General features: G+C 42.5%; 3 protein-coding genes across 3 annotated transcripts in view; 1 reads left to right on the top strand and 2 right to left on the bottom strand.

Annotated features, from left to right (window-relative positions):
* TNFSF18 (TNF superfamily member 18) overlaps positions 1–2305 on the bottom strand; it is a 422847-nt gene extending 420542 nt beyond the window's left edge. Inside the window, exon 1 of the mRNA XM_059072867.2 lies at positions 1847–2305. Within this exon, the coding sequence (XP_058928850.2) occupies positions 1847–1913 (67 nt within the window). The 5' untranslated portion in view covers positions 1914–2305. The remainder of the gene's footprint in view (positions 1–1846) is intronic.
* Positions 1928–13899, top strand: PRDX6 (peroxiredoxin 6). Its single transcript, XM_059040867.2, has 5 exons — positions 1928–2673; positions 6479–6635; positions 9963–10109; positions 11094–11240; positions 12565–13899. The coding sequence occupies exons 1-5, from the start codon at positions 2579–2581 to the stop codon at positions 12691–12693; spliced, it is 675 nt and encodes a 224-aa protein (XP_058896850.1). The 5' UTR covers positions 1928–2578; the 3' UTR covers positions 12694–13899.
* Positions 13900–13988: 89 nt separating this feature from the next.
* SLC9C2 (solute carrier family 9 member C2 (putative)) overlaps positions 13989–25273 on the bottom strand; it is a 155387-nt gene continuing 144102 nt past the window's right edge. The window contains exons 30-33 of the mRNA XM_059040828.2: positions 22716–22901; positions 21107–21188; positions 19204–19259; positions 13989–17537 (exon numbers count right to left, since the gene is read on the bottom strand). Of these exons, the coding sequence (XP_058896811.2) occupies positions 17502–17537; positions 19204–19259; positions 21107–21188; positions 22716–22901 (360 nt within the window). The 3' untranslated portion in view covers positions 13989–17501. The remainder of the gene's footprint in view (positions 17538–19203; positions 19260–21106; positions 21189–22715; positions 22902–25273) is intronic.

Raw genomic sequence — 25273 nt, 5'->3', positions numbered from 1 at the left:
CTCGAGTTCCTGTCACTCTCCACTCATCTCCTGGCTACTACATCTTCCTTCAGTGTAGTACAGAGGTTAAACTCAACTACCTACAAGAGTCAGGCAGGACAGTTGGTGTTCTTTTGACTTTGTCTGCATATTAAGTATATGGGAACATTCTCTACTTTTACAAAGAACTATGCTCTACCTTGTTCCACCTTGAAACATATGGCCCTTAGTCAACCTTTCACTTTTACAATTTTTGCCAGAGATAGGGTTACATTAGGATGGGACTCATTTTCCTCCTAATTCTAACCTAAGAAAAATAACAGGTCAAGAGTGTGGTTAAACTGCCAATAGACAATGTCAGTAAGTGGTGGGGTGTCTTCTGAATAAATAGGAAATATATGCGCTCTTAGAAGGCTACTCTCCAGTCACTGTTTGCCAAGTGGAACATGAGCCCAGTGTGGCCAGCTCTTCTGACTTTTGAGGAGATAGAAATCCAGATATTTTTGTAGAAAATCGCATTTTTTAGATGTTGACAGCTAACTCAAAAGAATTAAAAATGCTAGAAAGGCTAAAGCAAACAAGTCTGCCATCGACAAGAGGACTACCAGTGTGCAGTCTCTGGAACAGACATTTATTTTATCACAGTTGCTTAATTTATTGTACAACAGACAGTTTTACAATTATGCCTTTTCTAGAGATCCGTAATCTGTTTCTGTGTTCATTCTCCATATTTGTGGTATATCTGTTTTCTAGCCTATCTCCACAACATTATTAATAGTGCCTTAAGTTCAAATTACCCTCCTTTTCCTCTTCTTCTCTTTCTCCCCTACAAAAGGAGTTAAAACATAGCACTTTTAAAACCAAAGCTTGGAGTCAAATTAGTTTACAGATTAAATTATAGTAGCTTCACAGAGTTTTCCAGAGTGGCTAAGAAATTTTTCCAGTAATCTTACTACAAGTCCTTGTTCAGAGGAGAACTGAGAAAGTATGATTAGCATGCCCACACACAAAAACATCACTATAATGAAAACAAATCTTAGTATGTGAGTCACTTCTCTTAACACTGCCCTGTGCCTTTTTTAAGCCTGAGGAGCCCCACCCAGAGAATTTTTCATACCTTTGGACTCTAACAATCTGGCACCCTCCCCTCCCCGCAACCTTCCATCAGCATTTACGTTTTTATCGTAACTGTATGTACATCTGCTTTCCCTGTATGAGCAGAGACTGTATCTCTTCTCTGTATCACCAGGTCTGGCACAGTGCCTAGCAAACAGTTGGCAAAGCAAGGGTTATTGCATAACCTACTATCATCATCCAAATAATAGTTACCATTTCCAGAGAACTTACTATGTAAACTAAAATAGTTGTGGAAACAGCTGCAACTGATAACTGGTTGTTTTGGCCTCGAAGTTGGGAGCTCATCCCCAAAAAGGAACACTCCCGACATAATGGCGGCAGAAATTACTTATAGTTTACCTACATTACCCTGGAGGCTTTCCCAGACCAGACCACCCAATCCAAGCAGCACCTCAGTTACCCTCGAGCACATAATCTATTTTCTCTGAATAGGATTTACTACTGTCTAATATATTCTTGGTTAAATATGTATCCCTCACTATAATGAAAGCTCCAAGAGAACCATCATCTTGGCTAACTTGTGCTTGGCACACGGAAAGTAAATAAATGAATCTAAACTTCCCACTTCCTTGGGTGGCAGAGTTGACTTGCACACAATAGATCACAATAAGTATGTTTTAAAATTTATATTTAAACGTCAGGATAATTGTGTTGAATATCTTATGATTCATAGTGAACTCTGGGAGTGGAATAAAAATAAAAATTTGGTCACATTCCCGCAAGCACTTACTTATATGGGTGCTGGAATTTTTGCTGCAACAAGAAAGCCACTTCCTCTGACGCAAGGTGCCCCACATGCTTGGGTCTTGTCACATCCTCTGATACAGAAATCAGGATGGCTAGCCTGGCTGGAGCGCTCAGGACGCCAGACGCTCACACTAACAGAGCGGGGAGTGCAGGGGTCGCCAGAACCCTCTGCCAGGAGTCGGCCGTGAGTGGGTGTGCAGGAGGGTAGCAGCGGATTCGTGCGGCTCCTAAGGGCGGCTGTCCGCCTTGGGGCTCCCATTCCTACTGCGTTCCGCTTCCTTTACCTCCAAAGCCCAGAACGCACCCCCAAGCCTCCAAAGGGCGACGTCATTGAGTCCCCTGTCACTTGAGGAGAGCGCGATAGTGTGCACAGGCTCCCGGCAGGGCAGAGGCCTAGCGGGTTGCCAGACCCGGCCCAGGGCTGCCCTCCCCTAGCCCAGCCCCAGACTCCCGCAGGTTCCGGACTCTCGCTCCCGCCCACGCCCGCCGCGGCCCCGCCCACGTCCTGGCCCCGCCCCTTGTCCCGCCCATTGCTCCCGCCGTGACTCCATCTATCTAGGCTTTGCTTTGGTCCCGCCCACCCCGCCCCCTCCCGTCCCGTCCCGCCCCGCCCCTGGAAGCCCCATTTATTGCACCCCAGCACACACGCCGGAACCAGCTAGCTGGTGGTTGCCGCCGTTGCGCCTAGTCCTCCTTCCGTGTCACCGCTGCCGCCATGCCCGGAGGGCTCCTTCTCGGGGACGAGGCTCCCAACTTCGAGGCCAATACTACCATCGGCCGCATCCGTTTCCATGACTATCTGGGAGACTCGTAAGTGGCCACCTCTTCACCCTACCCTGACCTGGGGTTACGCCCGGACTCAGAGGTGCCTTCCCTTGTTTCTCCCTTCCGTCCTCCTCACAGCTCAGCCCCCTGCTGGCGGCCCGCCTCCTCCCCGCACCGGTTCCTGTACGTGCCTCTCGTTGTGTGGCCCCTGCCCCGCGGCGGCCGAGCGCTGCTGGCTGGCAGCGACCCTCCGGCCCGCCCTGCGCCGGCCATTCTCTCGCCTTCCGTCCCCCGCGTGGCTGGGCCGGCTCCGGGGTGAGGAAGGGGGAGGGGAACAAAATTGGGAACGCGCAGGTCCTGGGTTCGGGAGGCCGGTGCGGAGGTGAGCTCGTTGTCTGTTTGCCTCTGTTTGGTAAACTGTGCAAGTAGTATGGTCCAGCCGAGGGCCAGAGGGGGCAGGGGCCGGGCAGCATCGGCGGTCAATTCCCCGGTACTCGTGCCCAGGGTCGCACCTCCTCCCTCCCTCCCTCCGTTCTGGAATTTGCTCCCTGGGGAAGGTTGGTGTCCAAGGCCAAAGTCAGAGGACACTGCTACTGGCTGAAGGTTCAGGAAGGGCCCAGCGTGTTATGTGAGGGTTCTACTTGCTGCAGTGGTACTTGCAGGCTTCTCAGCACAAATATTTGAAATCACCAGGTGCCAGATAGTGGCTGAAAGACTTTTTGTCCAGAACCTCCCCCAGCTGCTAGAATGTGATTTGATAACAGCTTTGGGAGGAACCCAGAACACTCTGTATGTGTGTGTGTCCTTCATTCCAGAACTTGCAACACCTTGAGGGAAGGGCTTTCTGAGGTGGTTCAGTTGCAGAGGCCATGGATAGCCAAGCACCTGGACACCCGTACCTCCCCCTTTGAGACTCACTGCAGAGTGCCTCTCACTGCCCCCTCCCCCTTCTGCCTTGATTCCAGCCGCAGGTAGACTTGCCAAATTGGTGACCCGTGATCTAGCCTGGCAATCATACCTTTATGACTAGGAGTATATTGGCGTTACTGTGGTTTTACAGCTCCTGAATCAGCAAACTTAAAGTTGATTAGATTTAATGTGAAACATCCCAGATGTGTCTAGTTATATTATGGTTCTGGAGTTCCAGTGGCCCCACTACTCTGTGGTCTAAGGTGTTAGAATTCCTTCTTGCTTTGTATCCCTTTTATATACAGTGTCCAGGTACATATATTACAGACAGAGGGTGCAGGTTATGAGGTTAATCAAGGATTGGACAGGCCTGTGCAGAGCACCTGGGAGAGATTCTTATACCTTAGGCCTAACCAACCCCTTACAGTCCCTTAAATCCATTTTCCAGCTACTGATTAAGGGAAAGTTTTTGCAAGAGAGGACTAGGCTAGAGAAAGGATGAGAAATGGAACATTCAGCCAATAAAGGCAGGGAAGGACTTCAGAAATACAGACTACATCTAGTCTTATACTCGGAATTTAGGTATTAGTATTTCTCCAAAACTCCATGGGATTTTTAGATAATGTCCCTTCCCATGCCTTCCTACAGCCCTCAACCTCATAAAACAAAATTTTCCCAGAACTCTTAGGTTGTAGATAAATATTAATATAAAGCATGTTTACTGTAGCAATAGTTATAAATGATATCACTATTTAAGCTAACCCTATTTGTTTGGGATTCTTTTGTTGTCATTTATTGTCCTCGATCTATCTTAATTTGATTAAAAGTGGTACCAGGGAGCCATAAGTAGGAAGATGAGAAAAACTATCTGCATCTATAAACAAAAATATACAAGTCTGCCTTGGGTCAGGCATGGGATAGTACTATTTCCTGCCCTACCCCGAAAATAAGTTTGAGCCCTTTATATCATTGTAATACATGGATTTTTGCCTAATATAATTTTTCCAAACTCCATTCTTAATGTGATTTCAATTCATACTATCAATTTTTGATCCAGGCATGTTTTGGAGAAAATTAAAATAATTTCAAACGTTACAGGTTGTACCCTGCCCCTGACAACTGGAAACAACTAAGGGGTTTGAGTGCTGCATTTAGTGAGTTTATTAGCCCAGTCACTGTTTCTGTATGTGTGTGGTATAAGCAGCTTCTTCACAGTACATCTTCACCAAACAAAACATGGGTTTTCCTTGGGTTTTCTGGGGGTTAGTGAGTGGAGACCCCTCCCTTAAATGAAGAAACCTTTTGTCTTTTGAAAATGAGGAAAAAGGAAAGGGGATAATGTAACTATATTCCTCTGAAGAGCAGCAGTAGGGAGGCTTAGAGGGAAGGCAGGCCATAGTAAGACATTCCCAGAGTTTATCCTGTTCCTAGCCATGTGGCAAACTAGAGTTTTGGCTTCTGGGAGAGGGGAGGATGTGAAGTGGCCTCAAAGGAGTTCTTTAACATGATTCAGCAAGACAGTCTCTTGACTCACAATGGAAAGAGAATGCCTGATTTTTCTAATTAATCACCTCTTTAACAATACAGGAAGAAGTGCCCTGCTCATTTTTTCTCAAGTTCTGGAGACTTTCCTTAAGTCTCATCTGACCCTTAAACAGACCCCTTACCACAGACTCTAAGGCCTAACTTTTATTCATAGCTGGCTTATTTCAAAACATACGTATGTCTTATTGCCCTTTATCAAAAGTAAACATACCACACCCCTCCACAATCTTAAAAATATTACCTCTCTCTTCCCAGTCTTGCCATAGGGCCATCCATCCTTTTTGTAAGAAGGTCTTTTCCTTTCCTGAAACCTTGGGAGTTGAGTGGCAGATGTAGCTGGGAATTAAGTACCTTGTCTCTGCTTTCTTTGTGCTTCAGGAAACTTGGCAAACTTTAGGGAGGTCAGCTTGGCATCTAGGCTAGAGTTAGTCATCTACTAGTTTAGGATCCTGCTTTAATGTTGTTAAGTCAGCAGGAGTGTGGAAACTGCATGTTAGGTTTTCCTTTCCAGTTGAAAGAGTAGTTTCTGTTGCCCAGGAGAAGAAAACGTACTCCAGAGTTCTTGGTGACTTTTAGCTTGAAATGTGCTTAAAACTTACACCAGTTTAACCTTAGGCAATGATGATTTAGATATTAGTATTCCTCTAAGAATCTGTAGTTGTAGAAATCGACATTGGAGGCTATCATTTTTCTACCCACTTGGTCTAACGCAAAAAGAAGAATAAACTGCAAATGAAGAGATAGGTAAAACTCTTAAAATGCTGTTGTTTGGTCAGGGTACAAATATTGGGTGTCCTGTTTAGCAGGTTAGATCAGTAAACTAGTTTTACAAAAGTTTTTATATCTGTTCACTTCAAAGAACCAAGTGTCAGCTTTAATTTTACATATAAATAGAGGATAGATGCCTGTTTGTTTCAGATTACATAATCTGTTTATTATTGTAGTCAGGCATTGGTCTAGATTCAGGGCATATTGGAACATCCATTATTGGAGGTGAATGTCAGCATATCTGTGCTTAGAAAAAAATGTAGAAAGGGTAAAAAGAAAAACAAAATTATTTCAATAAGTACTTGATTTGAGTAGCACAGATTTTATTAGCTGAAAAGGACTCAGGGTGACTCTAGAGTTATTAAAGGAGGCAATATCCTTACAGTCTTTTAAAATATTTATGTTGAATTTCATATCTTTGATTAAATTGGGCTTTAAACATAAGGCTTTTCTGGAGATAAGAAGATCAAAAAGCATTCCTCAACAGAAAAGTTTAAAAGTGATTGTCTTCATAAGCATTCATTTGAAAAAGAAAGTCATTTTTGATCTAGGATTTGTGATTTTTCATTGTACATGATGCTGGTGATAATCTCTTCATTCAACTGTGACCTTCTTTTCCTTCATTCAGATGGGGCATTCTCTTCTCCCACCCTCGGGACTTTACCCCAGTGTGTACCACGGAGCTTGGCAGAGCAGCAAAGCTGGCACCAGAATTTGCCAAGAGGAACGTTAAGATGATTGCACTTTCAATAGACAGTGTTGAAGACCATCTGGCCTGGAGCAAGGTACAGAACCCGTTGGCATATGCTTTGAGGTTACAGATTAAGCTATAAATTTTATAGAGTAGCTTGGTTTTTTGAGGTGAAGGTACAAGTAAGGCTCAGATTCAGACTTCACTGATTATTTGAAAGTCTGACTTGGACTGCACAGTGACCTCCACCTTGCTAAATCCAGTGGTCAGTTCTCAGCCCCCTTCTTTCTTGGCTTCTAGGACACCACTTCTCTAGCTGTTCCTGCTCATGTGCGGCATGAGCTTCCTCATCTCCCAACTCCTAATACTGAATATATGCTGGAGTTGCCCTGGACTCACTTCTTGGATCTCTTCTCTTTTTATCTACACTCTTCACCTTGGTAAACTCATCCACCCACATCTATATGCTATGATTCCCAAATTTCCATCTCTGGACCAGACTCTCCTGGCTTCCAGATTGGTGAAACCACCGCCTATAGCATCTCTCCTGGGATATCCTATCACCTCAAATACAGCATGTCTAAAACGGGGCTCCTGTTCTTAATCCCAGGGTCTTACTCATCTCAGATAATGGCATCTGCGTTTTTGTAGTTGCTCAGGCCAGAAATCCAGGAGTCATCCTTAATTCCTCTGGTTTTTTCACTTCACATGTCTGATTCATCAGCTAACTTGCCTGCTCTACCTTCAAAATATATCCAGAATCCTGCTTGGAAGACTCTTTCCCCAGGTATCTTTGTGGCTTGCCCTCACATCTTTCAGGTCTCAACTCAAATGATACCCATTAAGGCCACCCTTGGCCTCCTTATCTAAAATTATAACTCCCCTCTGTACTCCCCATCCTCCCCTGATTTGTCTCCTTAGCACTTGTCACAGTCTAAAATACTCTGCACATTGCTGATTTCGTTTGTTTGTTTCTCCCCACCAGAGTGGAGGCTCAGCAGGGCAGACTCCTGTTTCGTGCACTGCTGGAACAGTGCTCAGTACTCAGGACCTCCTAGGCAGGCAGGCAGTCTGTATTTGTCAAATGAATGAACTGAAGGACCTGTCTACTCCCAACAAAAGGATTTACTTGGATAATAAATGTGGTGGTCTAGATTTAACTTGAGAACGATTTAATGACTTTGCTACAGTGTCTACTAAATAATGATAGAGAACTTTCAAAGGATGCTTACTGTGCACTAGGCACTATGTCAAGCACTTCACATGCAGCTGAATATACGATGTAGTACTGACCTGTGAGCTGGCCACCTGGGGCTGCATCCCATGGCCACTTTGTACCAGTTAATTCTAAGTGTCTGAGATTAGAAGAATCATGTATAGGAGAAAAGGGAAGGCATTTCTCTTTCTTGAGGTGGATTGTTTTCATTCCTTACACTTGGCTGTGAATGGTCACTAGCATTTCCACAGTATTCTCACAGGCAGTTTCTCGTTAGTTTCTGGGAGCAGCCCTTTAGGGGAGGTATATGGTTCCTGCTCCCAGCTTTTCAGATGAGAATACTTTTTTCACCCAGGCAATTGGAAGGACACACTAAAGATTTCCCTGCAAGAAAATGGTGCAGTGGGATTTGAACTCCAAACCAGTACTCTGTTTGATACTGGATGATAGAGAGTAGGAATTTGCTTGATTTTAGGATAAAGCCAAAGCATATTGTTATTTGCTTTTCATGGGTGTAATGTAATGCCTATCATGCAAATGGCAGGGTTGAGAATTACTGCAGAGCAATCATTGAAAGTACAGGTGGCTGAAGGAAGAGTTTATAGCCAATTATATAATACCCTTTAAAGTATAGGAACACACCTAGGTTTATTTTCGCTGGTGAGCTTGTGCCTTAGAATTTTCAAAATTGTGATTGCATGAAATAGGGAATAAGTCCCAACTTTCAGAAGCAGTGTCCAAACTTTGACACACAACTGGTTACGTAGGAAACCTCAAGGTGCCTCTAGCATGAAACCATATTGATTATTATTTTAGCTGTGGTGACCTGATAGACCGCCAGTGACAGCAGAAGGGAAGTTAAGCTAATAAAATTAAGAAACATGTTAAAATTTGTTGTTATCCATTTCAAAGTTCATGAATGCCACTTTTATCCTATGGCGTGTCTGTTGAGAAATCCACAAAGGTTCTATATCTGCTATGCCATCAACTCCTGTTTTACTTTCAAGGCTCCACATAATAAACAGACCTTATTCCAGCTTTAACGCCTCTTTTTCACTACTTCCTAAAACTCTACCCAGATAAATTCCTCTTTCGCCAGTCAATAGTTTATGCTCAGACTTGCCTACATGTTTCATTAATATTGCTCCCCCTCGCTAGAATGCCTTCTTTTGCCCTGTGAAAATCTTATCCACCCTTCAAAGGCCCAGGTAAAAGTCATACGCCTTTCTTGAAGGCTCTCCTAACTCCAGCAGTCTTACAAATGGGGATGATGGTGTACTTAAGCATTTGCCATTTACATATTACCGTCTTGCGTTTGTTGCTACTTCTTATGGAAATCATCCAACTAAATTAGAAGTTCCTTTAATGGCAGGAACCGTGTCTTCCTCATCTGTATCCCACACGTACTTACCATAATGCTTAGCCCACCTTAAGTGCAATGTCAACACCAGATCAGATAACGAAGCTAGATTTTTTTTTTTTTCCCCAAAACTTCCCAGAATAGAAAAATGAATGAAGTTTTTAACTAGGGGAGGAAGGGATAGAGAGTGGAAGCAAGTACATTATTGTCCTTTAGTTCAGACTTGAAATGCTTTGTTTTTATGTGGATTTCATCCTAGTGTAAATTCACCTCTGCCTTTTCACCCATTTTTACCTTTGACTTGTCCTTGAAGTGAATATTCAACTCTCCATTTTTGTGTTTGCTTTAAGTTTTGTGTTTTCTTTTCATGTCTTAATATCTTTGTTACAGTAGCTTAATGTCTGAGTCAGGGTGCTTTTGAGGCAGGGGCCAGATCTATAAAATTATCTTTGCATGTGCTATAATTTCTGGATGTGAACTCATTGTTACTGATGGTTTTTATAGTATTTGGGTACGCAGAGGTACCCTGGATTGAAGTTTAACTCTGTATTATTCAACTTTTAAAGAGTTTAATGCTGCTTTCTCAGAGCAGTAAACTTTAAGAGACTTGGGCATGAGAAGGCTCTAGGTTATAGCCTAAGTACTACACCCTATCGTTATTCCTGTCAGTGAACAATTGGGATGAGGAGTGTTCATTCATTAATTTTCTTATTAAAATTGCTTAGAGAAATTATGATGATTTTTGTCCTCTCTTCCCTGTCTTACAAGACGATGACTGTTAACTGATTGAATTCAGAGGATATGCCTGGTTTAGATTTCTCTTTTCTCTCTCCCCTGCATTTCAGGATATCAATGCTTACAATGGTGGTGAGCCCACAGAAAAGTTACCTTTTCCCATCATTGATGATAAGAATCGGGACCTTGCCATCCAGTTGGGCATGCTGGACCCAGCAGAGAAGGACGAGAAGGGCATGCCTGTAACAGCTCGTGTGGTGAGTTGTATACCTCCATTACATAGTCACTGTGACTGACCAGGCTACATATGTCCAAGTAAATGCTTGGACCAACTAAAGGAAATGGGGGACTATGTCCAATTAGGATATAAGTGTCCTGGTGACACTCACTTTTTATCTAAATGCTGGTACAAAGTAAAATTTTTCAGCTAAACTTTTAAACTGCTTAATTCACAGCTTTTGAAAATACATAAAAAGTTATCCTAGGATGTCACCTAAAATTGAGAAATCTTTTTTTGTAGTCCTCCTGACAGCCCACTCTTTTTTTTTTTTTTTTTTTTTTTGCGGTATGCGGGCCTCTCACTGTTGTGGCCTCTCCCGTTGCAGAGCACAGGCTCCGGACGCGCAGGCCCAGCGGCCATGGCTCACGGGCTTAGTCGCTCCGCGGCATGTGGGATCTTCCCGGACCAGAGCACGAACCCGTGTCTCCTGCATCGGCAGGCGGACTCTCAACCACTGCGCCACCAGGGACGCCCCCAGCCCACTCTTTAAGGCGGTGGGTCATAGCCTTCTTCGTAAGGCATCCCTGGTTTTGAATTCTTATTTGTTCTGTCCTTAACCACTAGAGAACAAACTTATTCCCACATCTGCAAAAATATACAACAATTTGAGGACCAGGATCAACTCCCATTAGTATTATTTTTATGATAATCTTCTGTAGTTTAACATAGTACCTTCCTGAGGCCTTGCCTGGATTCAGTTCGCAAATCAGTTTTTCTTACTGAGATAGCCAGAGCCAAATATAATTTCCTTCAAGTTTAGAAATATAACATGGAGAAGAAAACCATATCTACTCCGGCCACCCAGATTGTTTGGTGTGTCTTTCTAGATATTTGCAGATTTTTGTTGTTTTGTTTTGTTATATCCTTGAACATTTTTCATGAGTTAAGAGCCTTCTAAGAGGCTTTAGTATCAAAAACATTCAAAGAGTTCTTCCTGTTTATGTATCTGTGTGCTTTGCAGGTATTTATTTTTGGTCCTGATAAGAAGCTAAAACTGTCCATCCTCTACCCAGCTACCACTGGCAGGAACTTTGATGAGATTCTCCGAGTAATTATCTCTCTGCAGCTGACAGCAGAAAAGAGGGTTGCCACCCCAGTTGATTGGAAGGTAAAGATGTTAAAAGGGCAGATACCCAACTTGCCTGGAAGGCCTGTGGGGCCAGTCTCTCAGTGGCTACCTCCAGGGTCAGCGTTACATGGGGCTCTTGTTTCTGGCATGCGAGTACACTGGGAGGGCTTTTCCTCCTGGCTGAGTTTAAGATTTGCTGAGAGGCCATTTTCAGGGTCTTTAACCCCTTTTATACAGACTCCCTGTATTTCTAACTTTTAGATTATTTGGACAATTAATTGGATCAGAATGATTCCTTTTCCTAATAAAAGGATTTTTAAAAAAACCTTTAACTCTTCCCTGATGGCAAAATATTTATAGCAGAACTTAGACTGGCCACTTAAGTCATGGGTATAAACCTATGTGGTGTATTAATGTCTTGAAACATTTCATTTCTCTTAAGCTTCAGTCTTTTAAACCTATGTAGAATTCTCTGAAACCTGTTCATGAACTTTTAATCTCTAAGATTCCTGCCATATGTAGGACATGGATAATATCACAAGAGTGTCTTAACATTGCTACATTTTTTTTAATATGCTAACCTGAACACCTGGTTTTGTTATTTTGCTTCTTCTGACAGGCAAATCATTTCTATTCTGTATCTATTCTTTGATCTTATGTTTATTGAGCCCAGACGGTAGACACTGGGATGCAGCAATGAACAATCAGTGTAAAGTCCCTGCCCTCACAGAACTTAAATTCCAGTTGGTAGAGACAAACAATAAACAAGTTTACAGTATATTAGGTAACGATTTAAGTGCGACAGAGTAATCAAGCAGAGGTGGGGAGAAGGGGAGCACAGGTGGGAGGGTTGGTTTTATATTTGGCTGTCAAGAAAGGCCCTTCTCTGAAGGGACCTTTGGGAAGGACTTGAAGAAAGTGAGACACCAAGTCACGCATATTTAGGAGGGAAGAGCACGGCAGGCTTGAAGGAACAGCTAAGAAGCTTTTCTGATAGTGAGCTTGGCATGTTCAAGGAGTAGGAGAGCCACCGTGCTGGAAAAGCAGCAGCAGGAGGTGCGGGGAGAGGCCAGGGATGGGAGAGGAAGCCAGATTCTTCAGTCACGCAGGGCAATGATAAGGACTTAGGTGGCAAGCCATTACTAGATTTCAAACAGGACTATTTCTTGTTAAGGTGGGGAAATACTTCCCTTCCCAAAAGTGTCAAAGATCAACTTGCGGAAACAAAATTCCTCAGAGGGGATAGAGCAAAGGAGATTTGATTATTCTCATCAGCAACTATAGCCACTTTTCTAAAGTTAATTATTGCCTTTAGCCTTAACTATAAGATTGAATTTCACCATTCACAATGTCTTTTCAATAGAATGGAGACAGCGTGATGGTCCTTCCAACCATCCCTGAAGAGGAAGCCAAAAAACTTTTCCCTAAAGGAGTCTTCACCAAAGAGCTCCCATCTGGCAAGAAATACCTCCGCTACACCCCGCAGCCATAGGCTCTCCACGGAGTTGGTGCTGGAGCTGCTCACTGAGCACCGTGAGCCAGAGGATGCCAGCCGCCCATCATGTTTTCCTGCAGCAGCACCATAAAAACATCCTGGTGTGATCACAGCCAGGGTCTTTAGGTTGCTATACTACTGGCTTATTAAATGAAAATGGCACTAAAAATTCCTTGGAATTCTTTGCTCTGTGCCTTTAGCAGCATTCTCTTCTGTTCATATATCTTAGCATTCTCTGTTGACTCTGTTTGACATTTGAGGCTCATCTTGTTGGATCTCTGCAGGGTTTATGACCAACAAGGTGGTATCAGTTTATGGTTGAAAAAGCCTGCTTTGCTCCATCTTAGAATGAGTATCAGGTTTTTTCAGCTGTTCTAATCAAATCCTCTCTTCTGTTACCCATTTTGGGAAGGAATAGAACTTGGGGTTCAACTTCCTCTGTACATATCTATGTATGTAACCTGAGAACTTAGAGTAACTCAGATGTTCTTCAATGTTCCACGTTTTGATCACAACTGGGGGCAAAACCTTTTGAATTCTGTAATTTTCCAGTAGATGATAACTGAAGGATGAGCAGGGGGAAGGAAGCTTTAAGTATTTTGCTCTCAAGAAAATTTTTCAGTAAATTTCTGTTGAAAGTGGGAAGCTACAGAAAAGGTTCCACTTGCCTGCCAGGGAGGTGTACCAGAGGCGTGGGCAACACGACAGTGCCAGGTGCCTCTCAGAGTATTTCTGGATGTCAGTTGGCCCTACGGTGAAGTGCACATGAAAGGGCACACCTTGGGAAGAGGGGAGAGGATGACTGAAAATGTTTTATTATAGATTTATTCTTGCAGTGGGGGAGGGGGACTATTTTCTGAATTTTACTTCTTAGTGATCAGCAAGTAAATCCTTTGTTAAAACGTGATCAGAAAATTCTGTTGTCACATTTTCAAGTACTAGTTCAGGCTCATGTCCTGAGGGCAAATGTTTCCTTGCTAGATTTGACACTGATGCTTTTCTCCAAAGACAGATACATAAAATTTCATTTAATGAAAATGGAGGAGCGGCTGATGAAGATGTGATTCCAGGGACTTCCCTGGTGGTCCAGTGGTTAAGACTCCATGCTTCCACTGCAGGGGGCATGGGTTTGATCCTGGGTCGGGGAACTAAGATCTCACATGCTGCCCCGTGTGGCCTAAAATAAAATAAAATAAAATAAAATGTGTTTCCTTTGCTTTGAAAAAAAAAATAGAAAAGAAAATGTATTCCACCACGTCTCTTGGCCTACTTTGCTCCTTCATGTTACCTGCCTGGGTCCTGTGGAATTTGTGACCCCCGCTACAAAGAACTCTCCGAACCTGATACCTTAATGGGATTCCTAGATTTAAGAATATGAATCTTGAGGATAATGGGACATCTTTTGCTTTTCTGGAAAGAGTACTAAGTATTCTGAACTCATAGTCTCTCAGAGTTATGCTGTGCTAAGTCCTAGGTTTAGGAGGAAGTGTCCCATAGCTGGTATAGTCTCTTGCATGTAGCCCTCTATACTTTTATTGAATATAATAATGTAAAAGCTGATCCCTGGTGCCATGTTTTAGGGAAGTCCGTAAGCTTTTAGTTTCCTTGATTTCTCCACATATAAAATTTGGGTGACACTAAGAAGGTTGAGAAGGAAGGTGAAAATTCCAAGTTACATTATATCCTGGGGAATGCTGGTCTGAAAGAGACTTAAGAGGACTGGCATCTTGCTGTCACCTCTTATCCAAGTCACTATACGTTTTGGCCTTAATGAACTAAGGCTATCTGGTCCTCCTTAGCACATCTCTTCTGAACTAATCTCTGAATCCTCACATTTTGTCACCTACCTAACTGCGGTTCCGCACTGCTGTCTTCCCTTGGCTATCTGACTTCAGTCCTTGTCTCTCGGAGAGTCTCGCTTCAACTTTCTTTTATGGTGACAATTCAAAGTCTAAATCTCCAACGTTAATTATTCAAACTTGAGTCTTATCTTTACTGATCAATGGAACATTGGCCATTGAATTTATAAATTCAAAATCAAATTTTCAGTTCTTCCCCCAATAAATCTATTGCCCCTTTTATCACTCACTCAGGCACCCAAACTTTGGTGGGCTATATCTACTTGACCCACATAGATGCTGCCAGTGTGAAAATGCTGAAAAAGCTCAAGGAAAAGGGAGGTCATGTACCCGGAAAATGATTTCTGGTTCTATCATGAAGCAGCCATGAAGCCATGAGACTGTGAAAGTATTCTCCAAATATAAAATGTTACATAATGGGGCTTCCCTGGTGGTGCAGTGGTTGAGAGTCCGCCTGCCGATGCAGGGAACACGGGTTCATGCCCCGGCCCGGGAAGATCCCACATGCTGCGGAGCGGTTAGGCAAGTTACATAATGAATATGCATTGCCAGTGTAGAAGTGATCCTAAGTACACCTTCTAATATACTATGGGGCTTGGAGAGGAGAGTTCCCCTTTCCAGGATTGTTGCTCTCAGTTTTCACAGGGAGAACAGATTTAATAAATCCAAAGATTTATTAACTGTAAGTGAATTATACGGCCACTGTGGCTATGAGAGAAGCATAGGAATTTGAGAGGCAGTCCACCATGTGCCTTCTCAGACAATCAGCAAATGCTCTGGCTAGAAGAGATGGTCATCTAAGATTAGCAAAGAGATTAACTTGAGGCTCCTGTGTGGTCTTGCCAGAAGTCTGACCTCCCCTCCAACCTCTACCCTAAGGGTAGGAATATGCATTAAGAAGCTCAGGAAAGGGTAAGGAGCCAGCATGGCTGTGTCTAAAGGGCCAAGTCAAGATGCCAATTGGATATAATGAACTGGCACAGTGATTTACTCCATTTGACCCCTCCACTTTGGGGCAATGCAAATTGAGGAAGTGCAGCTTTGATTCAAGCTTAAAGGGTGCATTAACTAGTTAAAAGGTCATTGCCACCTTCTTCTCAGTGATTGGTTCAGAAATGGGCATAGAGACACAAATAGAAGACCATCAGAGTTTCTATAAGAATTCTTACTCACATGAGAGCAACTGGGAGGCATTTTTCTCTCACACACTGAATATGAACAAGAAAACATTAAACTGCTGCTGGCAGCCAAGTTACAGCCTGGGAGCAGGGATCCAGCCATAGAATGAGGCTGTAAAGGTCAACAGCCAAGTGTAGAGAAAGAAAAACATCTGATTCTTTATGATCTTCACTGAATCTGCCAACTGTGAACCTGTCCTACCTCTGGACTTCTATTACATAAAATAATAAATAACCTTAGTGTTTAAGCCTTTTTGAGTTGGGTTTTCTGGTACCTGAGGCCAAAAGCATCCTAACTGATATGCATGGGATGAAGTATCCTCTAGCTGTTTCAAATACATGGCAGTGTGCCTCGTAAGCAAGATTGTAGAGCAGACATCTGTTTTCTGGTACTTCTTTATCCTCTACCTTAGGCATCTCAAGCTTCAGTATGCATTAAATCACATGAGGAATGTGTTAAAATGTGCAGGCCAGGGGCCTACCCCCAGAGATGGATTCTACAGATGGTCAGAAGTTCTTCCTCTGTAACAACCCTATACCAGGTATGGGATTGTGATGCAGAGTACAGCAGACACTACAGTCCACCCAATATCCATTTCCCCTTATTCTTTACGAAAAATACCCAGATTGTATTAATGGTGGCAAGTTGAGGTGCCAGTTAAAATTCATCTTAAGATGACAGATCAGTGTGGTCATGTGATAGTGCTGGCCTGGGATGGGGTCCCTTCCTGACTAAAAGGCAAAGCCTAATAAAGAGAAAGCACCTTGCCTCACTGAAAAGCAAATGGGATGCCCAAGTTACAGATGTCATTTTGCCACCCTGAGGATAAAAGTCACAGGCCAAGGATGAATGAGAAGGAGACTAAAAGGAGACTGGGTCTGTGATAACTTCCTTAAACAGCCAGGCAGTCCTGTGGGTCTGTAATGTGCAGCCACACCTGACATTTGTGGACACACAGGTGCTCCGCAGGCCACTCTGAGAAATACTGTCCTATTCTAGGTATCCAGAAGGTTCCTAAAAGGCTTGACTTTTTCTCTTGTGTTTCCTTCTATTCTTACTTCTATTATGGTTTTCCCTGGAGTAGAGAATCATTATTATTTTTTGGTAACTTTTTATTTTATACTGGAGTATAGTTGATTCTTTGAAAATCTTGTTGAAATGAAAAGGAATAATAGATTCTAAATAATAAACAACCAGATCATAAAATTCTATTTTATTTGACTTTTTAAAATAAAATGAAAAGTGATATCAAACAGTACTATGCAATGTAAGATTGTTAATTTCTCCTAAACTGTGCTTTCAATAACTAAAGTTATGGAACCTATTCTGTTTTTCAATATTTACTAAATTGGGGATGGGGGAAATAATTTTACTCTGAAAAACATTAGGGAGGCACTAATTGTAGCAATATCACAAATCAAAATTATAGGTCCTATGCTTTAGATAGTAGTATGTTAATTGTACAGTGCTTTTGATAACTCCTGCTCTATTATAACTTGCTCTCAGCTGGATGCAGGATTTCATTTGCTAGGCCATAAGCTTTAGGATATCTTATATTATCCTGAGGAATTTTGAACATCTTAAGTATAATGCAACTACTTAAAATTAGAGCTTTTGCAGCAGTCCATCAATTGCTTGTAAAATAAATGCAGCAGTAAATTGTATTAGCAACTTCTAAGTAAACTCCTTGCCAGACAATCTTTCAGCACTTGAGTCAGGATATTAGCTCCGATCTTTAACCTGACTCCACGTATCACATAAGTGCCATTAATGTCCTTTTCTAAAATGGGATCCAGTTTCCAACTATAAAAGAAAGTCAAAAGTAAAATATTTGACAATGAGCATTTCAGAAAAAAACTTAAGTGCAATCAGAAAACTTACTGATAAGTTTCCATTATCTGGAACACTCCCTTTAAAACATCTTACATATTAAGGACTTTGAGTAAGTACATGTGCATCTCTATACCATCAAACATCATCTTGTAAAGAGAGATACATTAATTCAATTCGAGTAGTGTATCAAAGGCGCATTTAAAGAGCAATGTTAGGAGAGCTGAATTCCAGTTAACTTTGTGACTGAGTGCAAGGTAAGCTGGAAACTTTTTTCCTAAATTGGAATGAGCATTTTTTTAATAATGGGGCCTGGAAAAGACAGTGGCAACTGACGAGCCAAATCACTAGACTCCCCAGTGCGGTTCCCCATTTGTGAAATAGGGTCCCTTTAAGAAAGGAGAGGATGACAGAGGAAGACTGCCTAAAAAGATTTAAATTGCTTTGTTTAAAGGAACAAAGAACCATCAGTTTGGTCAATGCCACTGTCCTTCCCCCAACAAACACACTGCAAAACACCGTGATTGTCATAAATAAGAGTGGCAGGACCAGAATTTCTATTAGGAGGGTCTTAGGGTGGCTATCTGGTTGGGGATGTGATGGGCCAAGAGACTTCTCATGAAGCTGCCTTTTTACACAGCACATCATTTTTCCTTAGAAGACGTATATTTGGAGTGACTTGGTAACTGGAGGAGGAAGGGTGCTGAAGGCCCCTGAAGCCTATTCTTGGCACTGTTACTGCTACCTGGCCCACTTCTGCATTTGCCTATCGCCCTATTGCTCTGTCAGAGCTGTCTTCTCCTCCACTCCACTCAGCAGTGGGCTCTGGCCCAAGAGAACTCTGTTAGGGGCCCTCACATAGACCCCCTTCTTGCAGGCTAACCCTTCTCCCCACCAGATTTGCCTCTACCAGCCCTCTCCCTCCCCAACTCTAGACCAGGCTTCCAGCACTTCTCAAACTTTTCTAAATTAGCTCTGATTGCTGAGGAAACTAGGAAAAAATGTCAGGGCAACACATAAGTGACTCTCCATAATAAAATGTTTTGAGGTCTCTTGTTTCATCTTAAATTCATGCAAATTTGTCATCCTACTCCATAGTATGTTTGTTTCAATATAAAATATTTTAAGTAACCTAACAGTAAAATGAGCTAACTTCTCCCTTTGAAAGACTGTCATATAAAATTGATACCCTAGGAAGATGCCCATGATCTACCTGTGCACCACACCCCACCCCACCCACCCACCCCCACCGCCAGAGAGACCCACACATCCATGAGAATGCGCACTCCAAAGAGAGAAGCATCCATATTTACATACTGTCTAACTGTGTGTATGGTGAATGGCCCTCCCCATCCTTAATCCCAGATAGCTCTACTTTTGAACTAAATATCAGGGGGGAAGGGAGTTAGTGGGGGGAAATTATGAGAGGGGGGCTAGGGCAAAATTACAGTTTTCAAAAATATTCTATAATTTTAATTGTTAAGTAATTCAGGTGAACTTTAATCCCAATTTTCCCATATTAATGAGCTGCCATTTTTCTCACCACCTACATGTTGCTACTTAACTTTACAATTTATTTTCGCTGTGTAGTTTAATATTCACAGTAAGAAAAATCTAATCAAAGTGTCAAGTTTATTACCTCATTTTTTCTCTTCCAGTGATAGTCTCTCTTGGTAATTCCAAGACCGGTGTTGACTGAGCCAATCCAAATAAACGCATTAAACAGAAAAACTAAATTAGGAATTTAAGAGTATAGGTAGCAGGAGGATATTTTGAAATTTCAACTTACTTCCTCCCTGTAAGTGTCGTCTTTCTCTTCTCCCCTTTCAGATAGGCTCTTTACTTTTTTCCCTCAAGGACATTTGTTACTAGGCTCCCAAAAGTCCAATACAAGGGCTAGCAAACCCAAATGAGAAGAGGCAGGTCACACAAACAAAATGGTTTGGATATAACGCAAGAGGGAGTGGACTGAGGCAAACCGTAGAGCATCTGCTTCCCCTGTAGGAGCCAGAGATGCTCAGCTCTGTCTGATTGTTGCCACACATAGATATGAGGACCGAGTGTTGGCAAACATTCTGATTTTCTTTTCAAGAAAGCTCAAAATCTGGATTTATTTTTAAATGTGAAATTTCTGGATGTTTACACATTTGACAATTTTAAAATTTTAAAAGAAAACATGTATGTGGGCCAAATCCAGTGTACTGGGCTGGATCAAGTCCATGGGCCTACCATTTGTGACTTTCCTCCCAAACGCATCAGGGAATGCAGAGTGATATATATTTCCCTCACTCTAAAATAGCCCTCAGGGTGCCCTAAGGGGGCTGACATTAGACCCTGAGCTCCCAGCCTTGCCATACACTCCTGTGCCCCAAGAGTGCTGGGGAAGTAGCAGAGTGGCAGACCTAAAGACACTGTGAAGGCTGGGGTAATGGTCATCTCAGTGTTAGCCAACTTGGACAGGAGACCCAAAAGGAGAGGGAGCTCCCAATATCATGGTGCTGCCTATGACCCCAGAACAGGGCATGCAAAGTGAGCTGTAAGAACGTCTGAGGTTGAATTTGCTTCTAGGGGAGAAGTGAAATTACTTCTGGAATCTCTCTCCTCCTGACAAGGGCAGAGGCCTTTGTTCGCTCACTCACCGACTAGTGCTTTGCACAGTGCCCAGCATACTGTGGGGTTGCATTTTATAAGAATTATGCAAATGAGGAACACTGAGATGTAAACTATTGATAAAATGTACCCTTTATGCACACACTTTGAAATCAGGTTACTGCCTCCCCCACAAATTAACAATTCATTAAGAATGCCTGAGCTAGCAGGTTACAGGAATCCTAAGCACTGGGATGGTGCTATTACAGGAGCAAATCAAGGTTGATTGTGTTTTCAAGCTGGGGTACCTGGTAAAATGGTGACACTAGGCTTGGTAAGGCAGGATGCTGAGCACTGTGTGAAAGATCTTGAATGTATTTTCCCTACAGCAAGGCCTTCCTATCTAGTCTTCTTTATAGTATGCTTAGCACCATGATATAAGCAATTGGGTACTAATATGCATTTAGGGACAATAATTACTTAGTGACTATCAAAGTGCACCTCAAAGCAAGTCACTTGATTGTGGCTATGACCGTGGCTTTCAATGAGCATGGGTCAGATTCTATATTCCCTTTGGTCGCTGAGAGAAAACCGGCTCCCACACCTGGGCCTGCTGTGTGAGTCTATCCCCTCCCCCTCCCTGCTCTGCCTCCAACAGCACTAAGGGGCTCCAGCCTACAGGATCAGAGTACAAGGTAGAAGCTGCTGTCCTTCCACAAGGTTGTGGAGGGAAAGGCCTGAGAGAGAGTAAGAGCCACCTGGATTTCAGTGTCTGGAAGTCTCTGATATGTGACCTCCCAGAAGCAATGTGGCAGCCAGGGAGGGCTCAAGAATGGAGATGGATGATAAACCCATACAATGTCCTCAAACCATTTTCTTAGAATGAAATGAATCTTACATGAAACAAAATTCCTTCTCAGTGGTTTTCTTACCACTAAAGGGCTACCCCTTACCCATGACCTTGGCATTATTAATTTTGGCAGGCGCAGGTGCTTGGATAACCAGCAGCTTGCTTAAATCTGAAGTTCCCTGCACCTAAAGGAGAAAAGTCAAAATTAGTCAAAAGAGCATTCTTTGATGTCTAAGATGGCTGCTTCCTAACCTTTCCAAAGAATATAAGAAATAAGCCAAAACCTAGAACTCGGCCTCCAACCTAAGCTCTATCTTTTTCTTTTCAAATCCTCTTTAACCTTGTTTCAAAAGTCTTGGACCAGGACGTTATCTTTTGGATATTTGTAAACATCAGGAAGGAAATTTCTATACCTTACTTGGAACGAATTTGGAAAATGGAATCCCCAGCATCCACTGAGTTACTTTTATTCCGACATTGACATTCAAGGGCTCAGGCCCCAGCCTTCCCAGATAGGAAAAAGAGCTCTCTTCCTCAAGCTTTTGCCCCATGTGCCACAGAATCTGCCCTCCCAGAATGCAAGGAGCATACATAAGTAACAATTATAACTATCATTTCTAGATATTATCACATATTATCTCATTTAATCCCCACAAGAACCTTATGAGACGACTGCTGCTATTATCCTCATCTTACTAAGAGGAAACTGAGGGTCAGAAGGCACCTTTCCTCTGCTCACACACCTAGTGGGCACAGGTGTCAGGTTTTAAATCCAAGTATGCCTGACTCCAAACTCTGGTGTCTTAACCAACTAAACTGTGGGATTGCTCCCACTGAACCCCACCCCTTGTTTCAAAGCTAAATTTTCATTTTCTATTTTAAAAAAAACATTTAAATTACCTTCACCCTCTGAATTGTTGAGAGGTTGACAAAATAAGAACGTTAGTTAGGAAAGTGGTAAATGCACTTTTTAGGAGGTTTACCAACTTTTCCAGGACATAAAATTTCATTAAATTAGTGAACATTCCCAGCCTGAACAAGCAGAAAGCGTCTCTCCCAAACTTGTTACCAGATTAAAGAGATGTCAGCTCTTCTCATGGCCTCTTGGTCCTCCTCATTCTTGGGCTCTGTCCTCATATCACTCCTGTGGTCCGACGGCAGATGGCTTGGCCCAGTAGGGACCTGGCTTCTACTCTTCCCATCCCCTGTTTTGTCCTAGGTGTTCACACTTCCCCCTTCCTTACAGAGGCGTGGAATGATGAGGCCCAGGGCCCTCTATCAAGTTGTGCCCCTAGCCCCTAATGTGTCAGCAAAGTGACATGGCCCCAGTGCATCTCTCTTCTTATCAACCAGTGCAGATAACTTCCAGAGCCATGCTAGCAAGCAGTGTCACTGCCTTGGCGTGAACTAGGAAAAATGTACCCCATCCTTCCTCTGTGGAGGCACAGCCCATGTCAGGGCAAACAGCTTGGCAAGCAGAGAGCAGGCAGATTCCTGCCCGCCTTGTCCCTCAGTGACACTCTTGTTCAGGGCACAACTTGTACAACAGTACACAGAAGCCCTGGGTACATTTTGACTGTTTTGCTAAGGGCAGGTGAGAACTGCAGGGTCTTTCTAGGTTAAATTTCTCTTTAAGGTGGTTGGTTGAGTTTTAAAGTCACTTATGGGGCACCATGAAAAGCAAATGACTCTTTAGAAATGATCCTCCTTACCTGTTCACAGGTTTTAGGTAAAATGCAAGGTGCAAGATATGGTACCTCTGTCTTAGTATCAATAACACTGCCGTATACAAGAATAACGAATTTCATGTTCACATTATCAATAGTCATTTCGTTATAGCTTGATAAAGTCTCCACATATGCATGATTGAGGGCCACGCACTTCTGAAACTTTAAGTCCTAAAATAAAATGAGATTTCATCCTATAAATCATACAAAATGACACATGGTATCAAGAAGAAAGCATATTCCACATGAAAAGATGCTCAACATCATTAATCATCAAGGAAATGGAAACCAGCTCACACTTATCAGAATGGCCATCATCAAAAAGACAACAAATAAGTGTTGGCAAGGATGTGGAGAAAAGGGAACCTTCGTGCACTGTTGCTGGGATCATAAACTGGTGCAGCCACTATGGGAAATACTAGGAGGTTCCTCAAAAAATTAACAATAAAACTACTATATGGGGCTTCCCTGGTGGTGCAGTGGTTGAGAGTCCGCCTGCTGATGCAGGGGACACGGGTTCGTATCCCGGTCCGGGAAGATCCCACATGCCATGGAGCGGCTGGGCCCGTGAGCCATGGCCACTGAGCCTGCGCGTCCGGAGCCTGTGCTCCGCAATGGGAGAGGCCACAACAGTGAGAGGCTCACGTACCACAAAAAACAAACAAACAAACAAAAAAAACACTACCATATGATCCAGTAATCCCACTTCTGGGTATTTACCCAAAGAAAATAAAAACACTAATTTGAAAAGATATATGCACCCCTATGATCACTGCAACATGATTTACAATAGCCAAGATATGGAAGCAACCTAAATGTCATTGATAGATGAATGGATAAAGAAGATGTGGTGTATATATATATATATATATATATATATACTGTTGGACTGTTGGACTGACCTCTAAGTCAGTATATATATATATATATATATATATATATATATATATATATATATATATATATATAGAGAGAGAGAGAGAGAGAGAGAGAGAGAGAGAATGAAATACTACTCCGTCATAAAAAAGAACGAAATCTTGCCATTTTCGACAACATGGATGAACCTAGAGACTATTATGCTAAGTGAAATAAGTCAGATAGAGAAAGACAAATACCATATGATCTCATTTACATGTGCAATCTAAAAAACAAAACAAATGAACAAATAAAACAAAACAGAAAGAGACTTACAGATACAGAGAGCAAAATGGTGGTTGCCAGAGGGGAGGGGAGGTGGGAGGTTGGGTAAAATAGGTGAAGAGGATTAAGAGGTAGTAACCTCCAGTTACACAATAAATAAGTCAGGGGAATGTAATATACAGCATAAGGAATATGGTCAATAACATTGTAATAACTTTGGAGTAGGTGGTCACTAGGCTTATCATGGAGATCATTTCCTTATGTATGCAAATGTCAAATCATTATGTTGTATACCTGAAACTAAGATAACATTGTACGTCAACTATATTTCAATTTAAAAAATAATGACTAAAATAAAGGAAAGATCAAAAGTTTAAAAAAAGAAGAAGAAAGCAAATTCACTGATTTAGCTGAGTTCTTTGAGGGTGCCAAAGAGCAAATAGACCCTGGAGCCAACAGATAGGATTTATTTGGAGTTCAGAATGACTTCTGACAAGATTCTGAATTCAGAAATTTTATATTGACAAGATTCTGAATTCAGAGCTTTTATATTGCTACTGTTTAGTGGCCCTGAATGTGGTTGCCCAGCCCTGATTTATTTATAATCAGCCACAGCAGGGCAGTCAGCTATGCCTCTTGGATTTCTATTCGCACAAGAACCAGAGTCCTAAATATGCACAGGTTTAACCTTGCAGTAAGCAAATGTTCCACTTGACAAAGGAACAAACAAAACAAAACAAAACTTAAGCATACGCCAAGGCTCAGAATCATAGATTTTAGAGCTAGAAGAGAGCTGTTATGGATTGAATTGTGTCCCTCCAAAATTCATATATTGAAGTCTTAAACCCCAGTACCTCAGAATGTTACCTTATTTGGAAATAGGGTTATTGCAAATGTAATTGTTTAAGATAAGATGAGGTCAAACTGGAACAGGGTGGACACCTAATCCAATATGACTGGTGTCCTTATGAAAAGGGGAAGTTTGGACACAGACATACAGGGGGAACTCCAAGTGAAGATGAAGACAGCCATCTACAGGCCAAGGAGGGAGGCCTGGACTAGATTCTCCCCCATAGCCCTCAGTAGGAACCAGTACTGCCAGGACCTTGATTTCAGATTTCTAGACTTGAGAACTGTGAGACAATAAATTTCTGTCATTTAAGTCACCCAGTTTGCAGTACCTTGTGACAGAAGCCCCAGCAAACTAATACAGGAGCTTAGAGGTCAGTCTAACAGTAGTAATATCCTGGACGGTGCCCTGACAGCAGCCATCAGCTCATTCTGAACATTTCCAGCCACAGGAAGTACACAGCTACATGATTCAGCCCTCAGATCTTGGTCCCTGACATGCAAATCAAACACTTAATTGCTCAGGGCACTGGCATAGCTGGAGCACCAAAAAC

This window comes from Kogia breviceps, chromosome 1 (genome assembly GCF_026419965.1).
Source record: "Kogia breviceps isolate mKogBre1 chromosome 1, mKogBre1 haplotype 1, whole genome shotgun sequence".
Classification (NCBI taxonomy): Eukaryota; Metazoa; Chordata; class Mammalia; order Artiodactyla; family Physeteridae; genus Kogia; species Kogia breviceps.
The sequence above is the reverse complement of the archived record's forward strand: the minus strand, read 5'-3'. Positions and strand labels throughout refer to the sequence as shown.

What these genes read in the sequence shown, in the direction of transcription:
- PRDX6 (XM_059040867.2), top strand. Translation starts at nt 2,579, where the DNA reads ATGCCCGGAGGGCTCCTTCTCGGGGACGAGGCTCCCAACTTCGAGGCC. An exon ending in CATGACTATCTGGGAGACTC is followed by an intron (nt 2,674 to 6,478) that starts GTAAGTGGCCAC and finishes TCCTTCATTCAG; the next exon opens with ATGGGGCATTCTCTTCTCCC. An exon ending in CCACCCCAGTTGATTGGAAG is followed by an intron (nt 11,241 to 12,564) that starts GTAAAGATGTTA and finishes TCTTTTCAATAG; the next exon opens with AATGGAGACAGCGTGATGGT.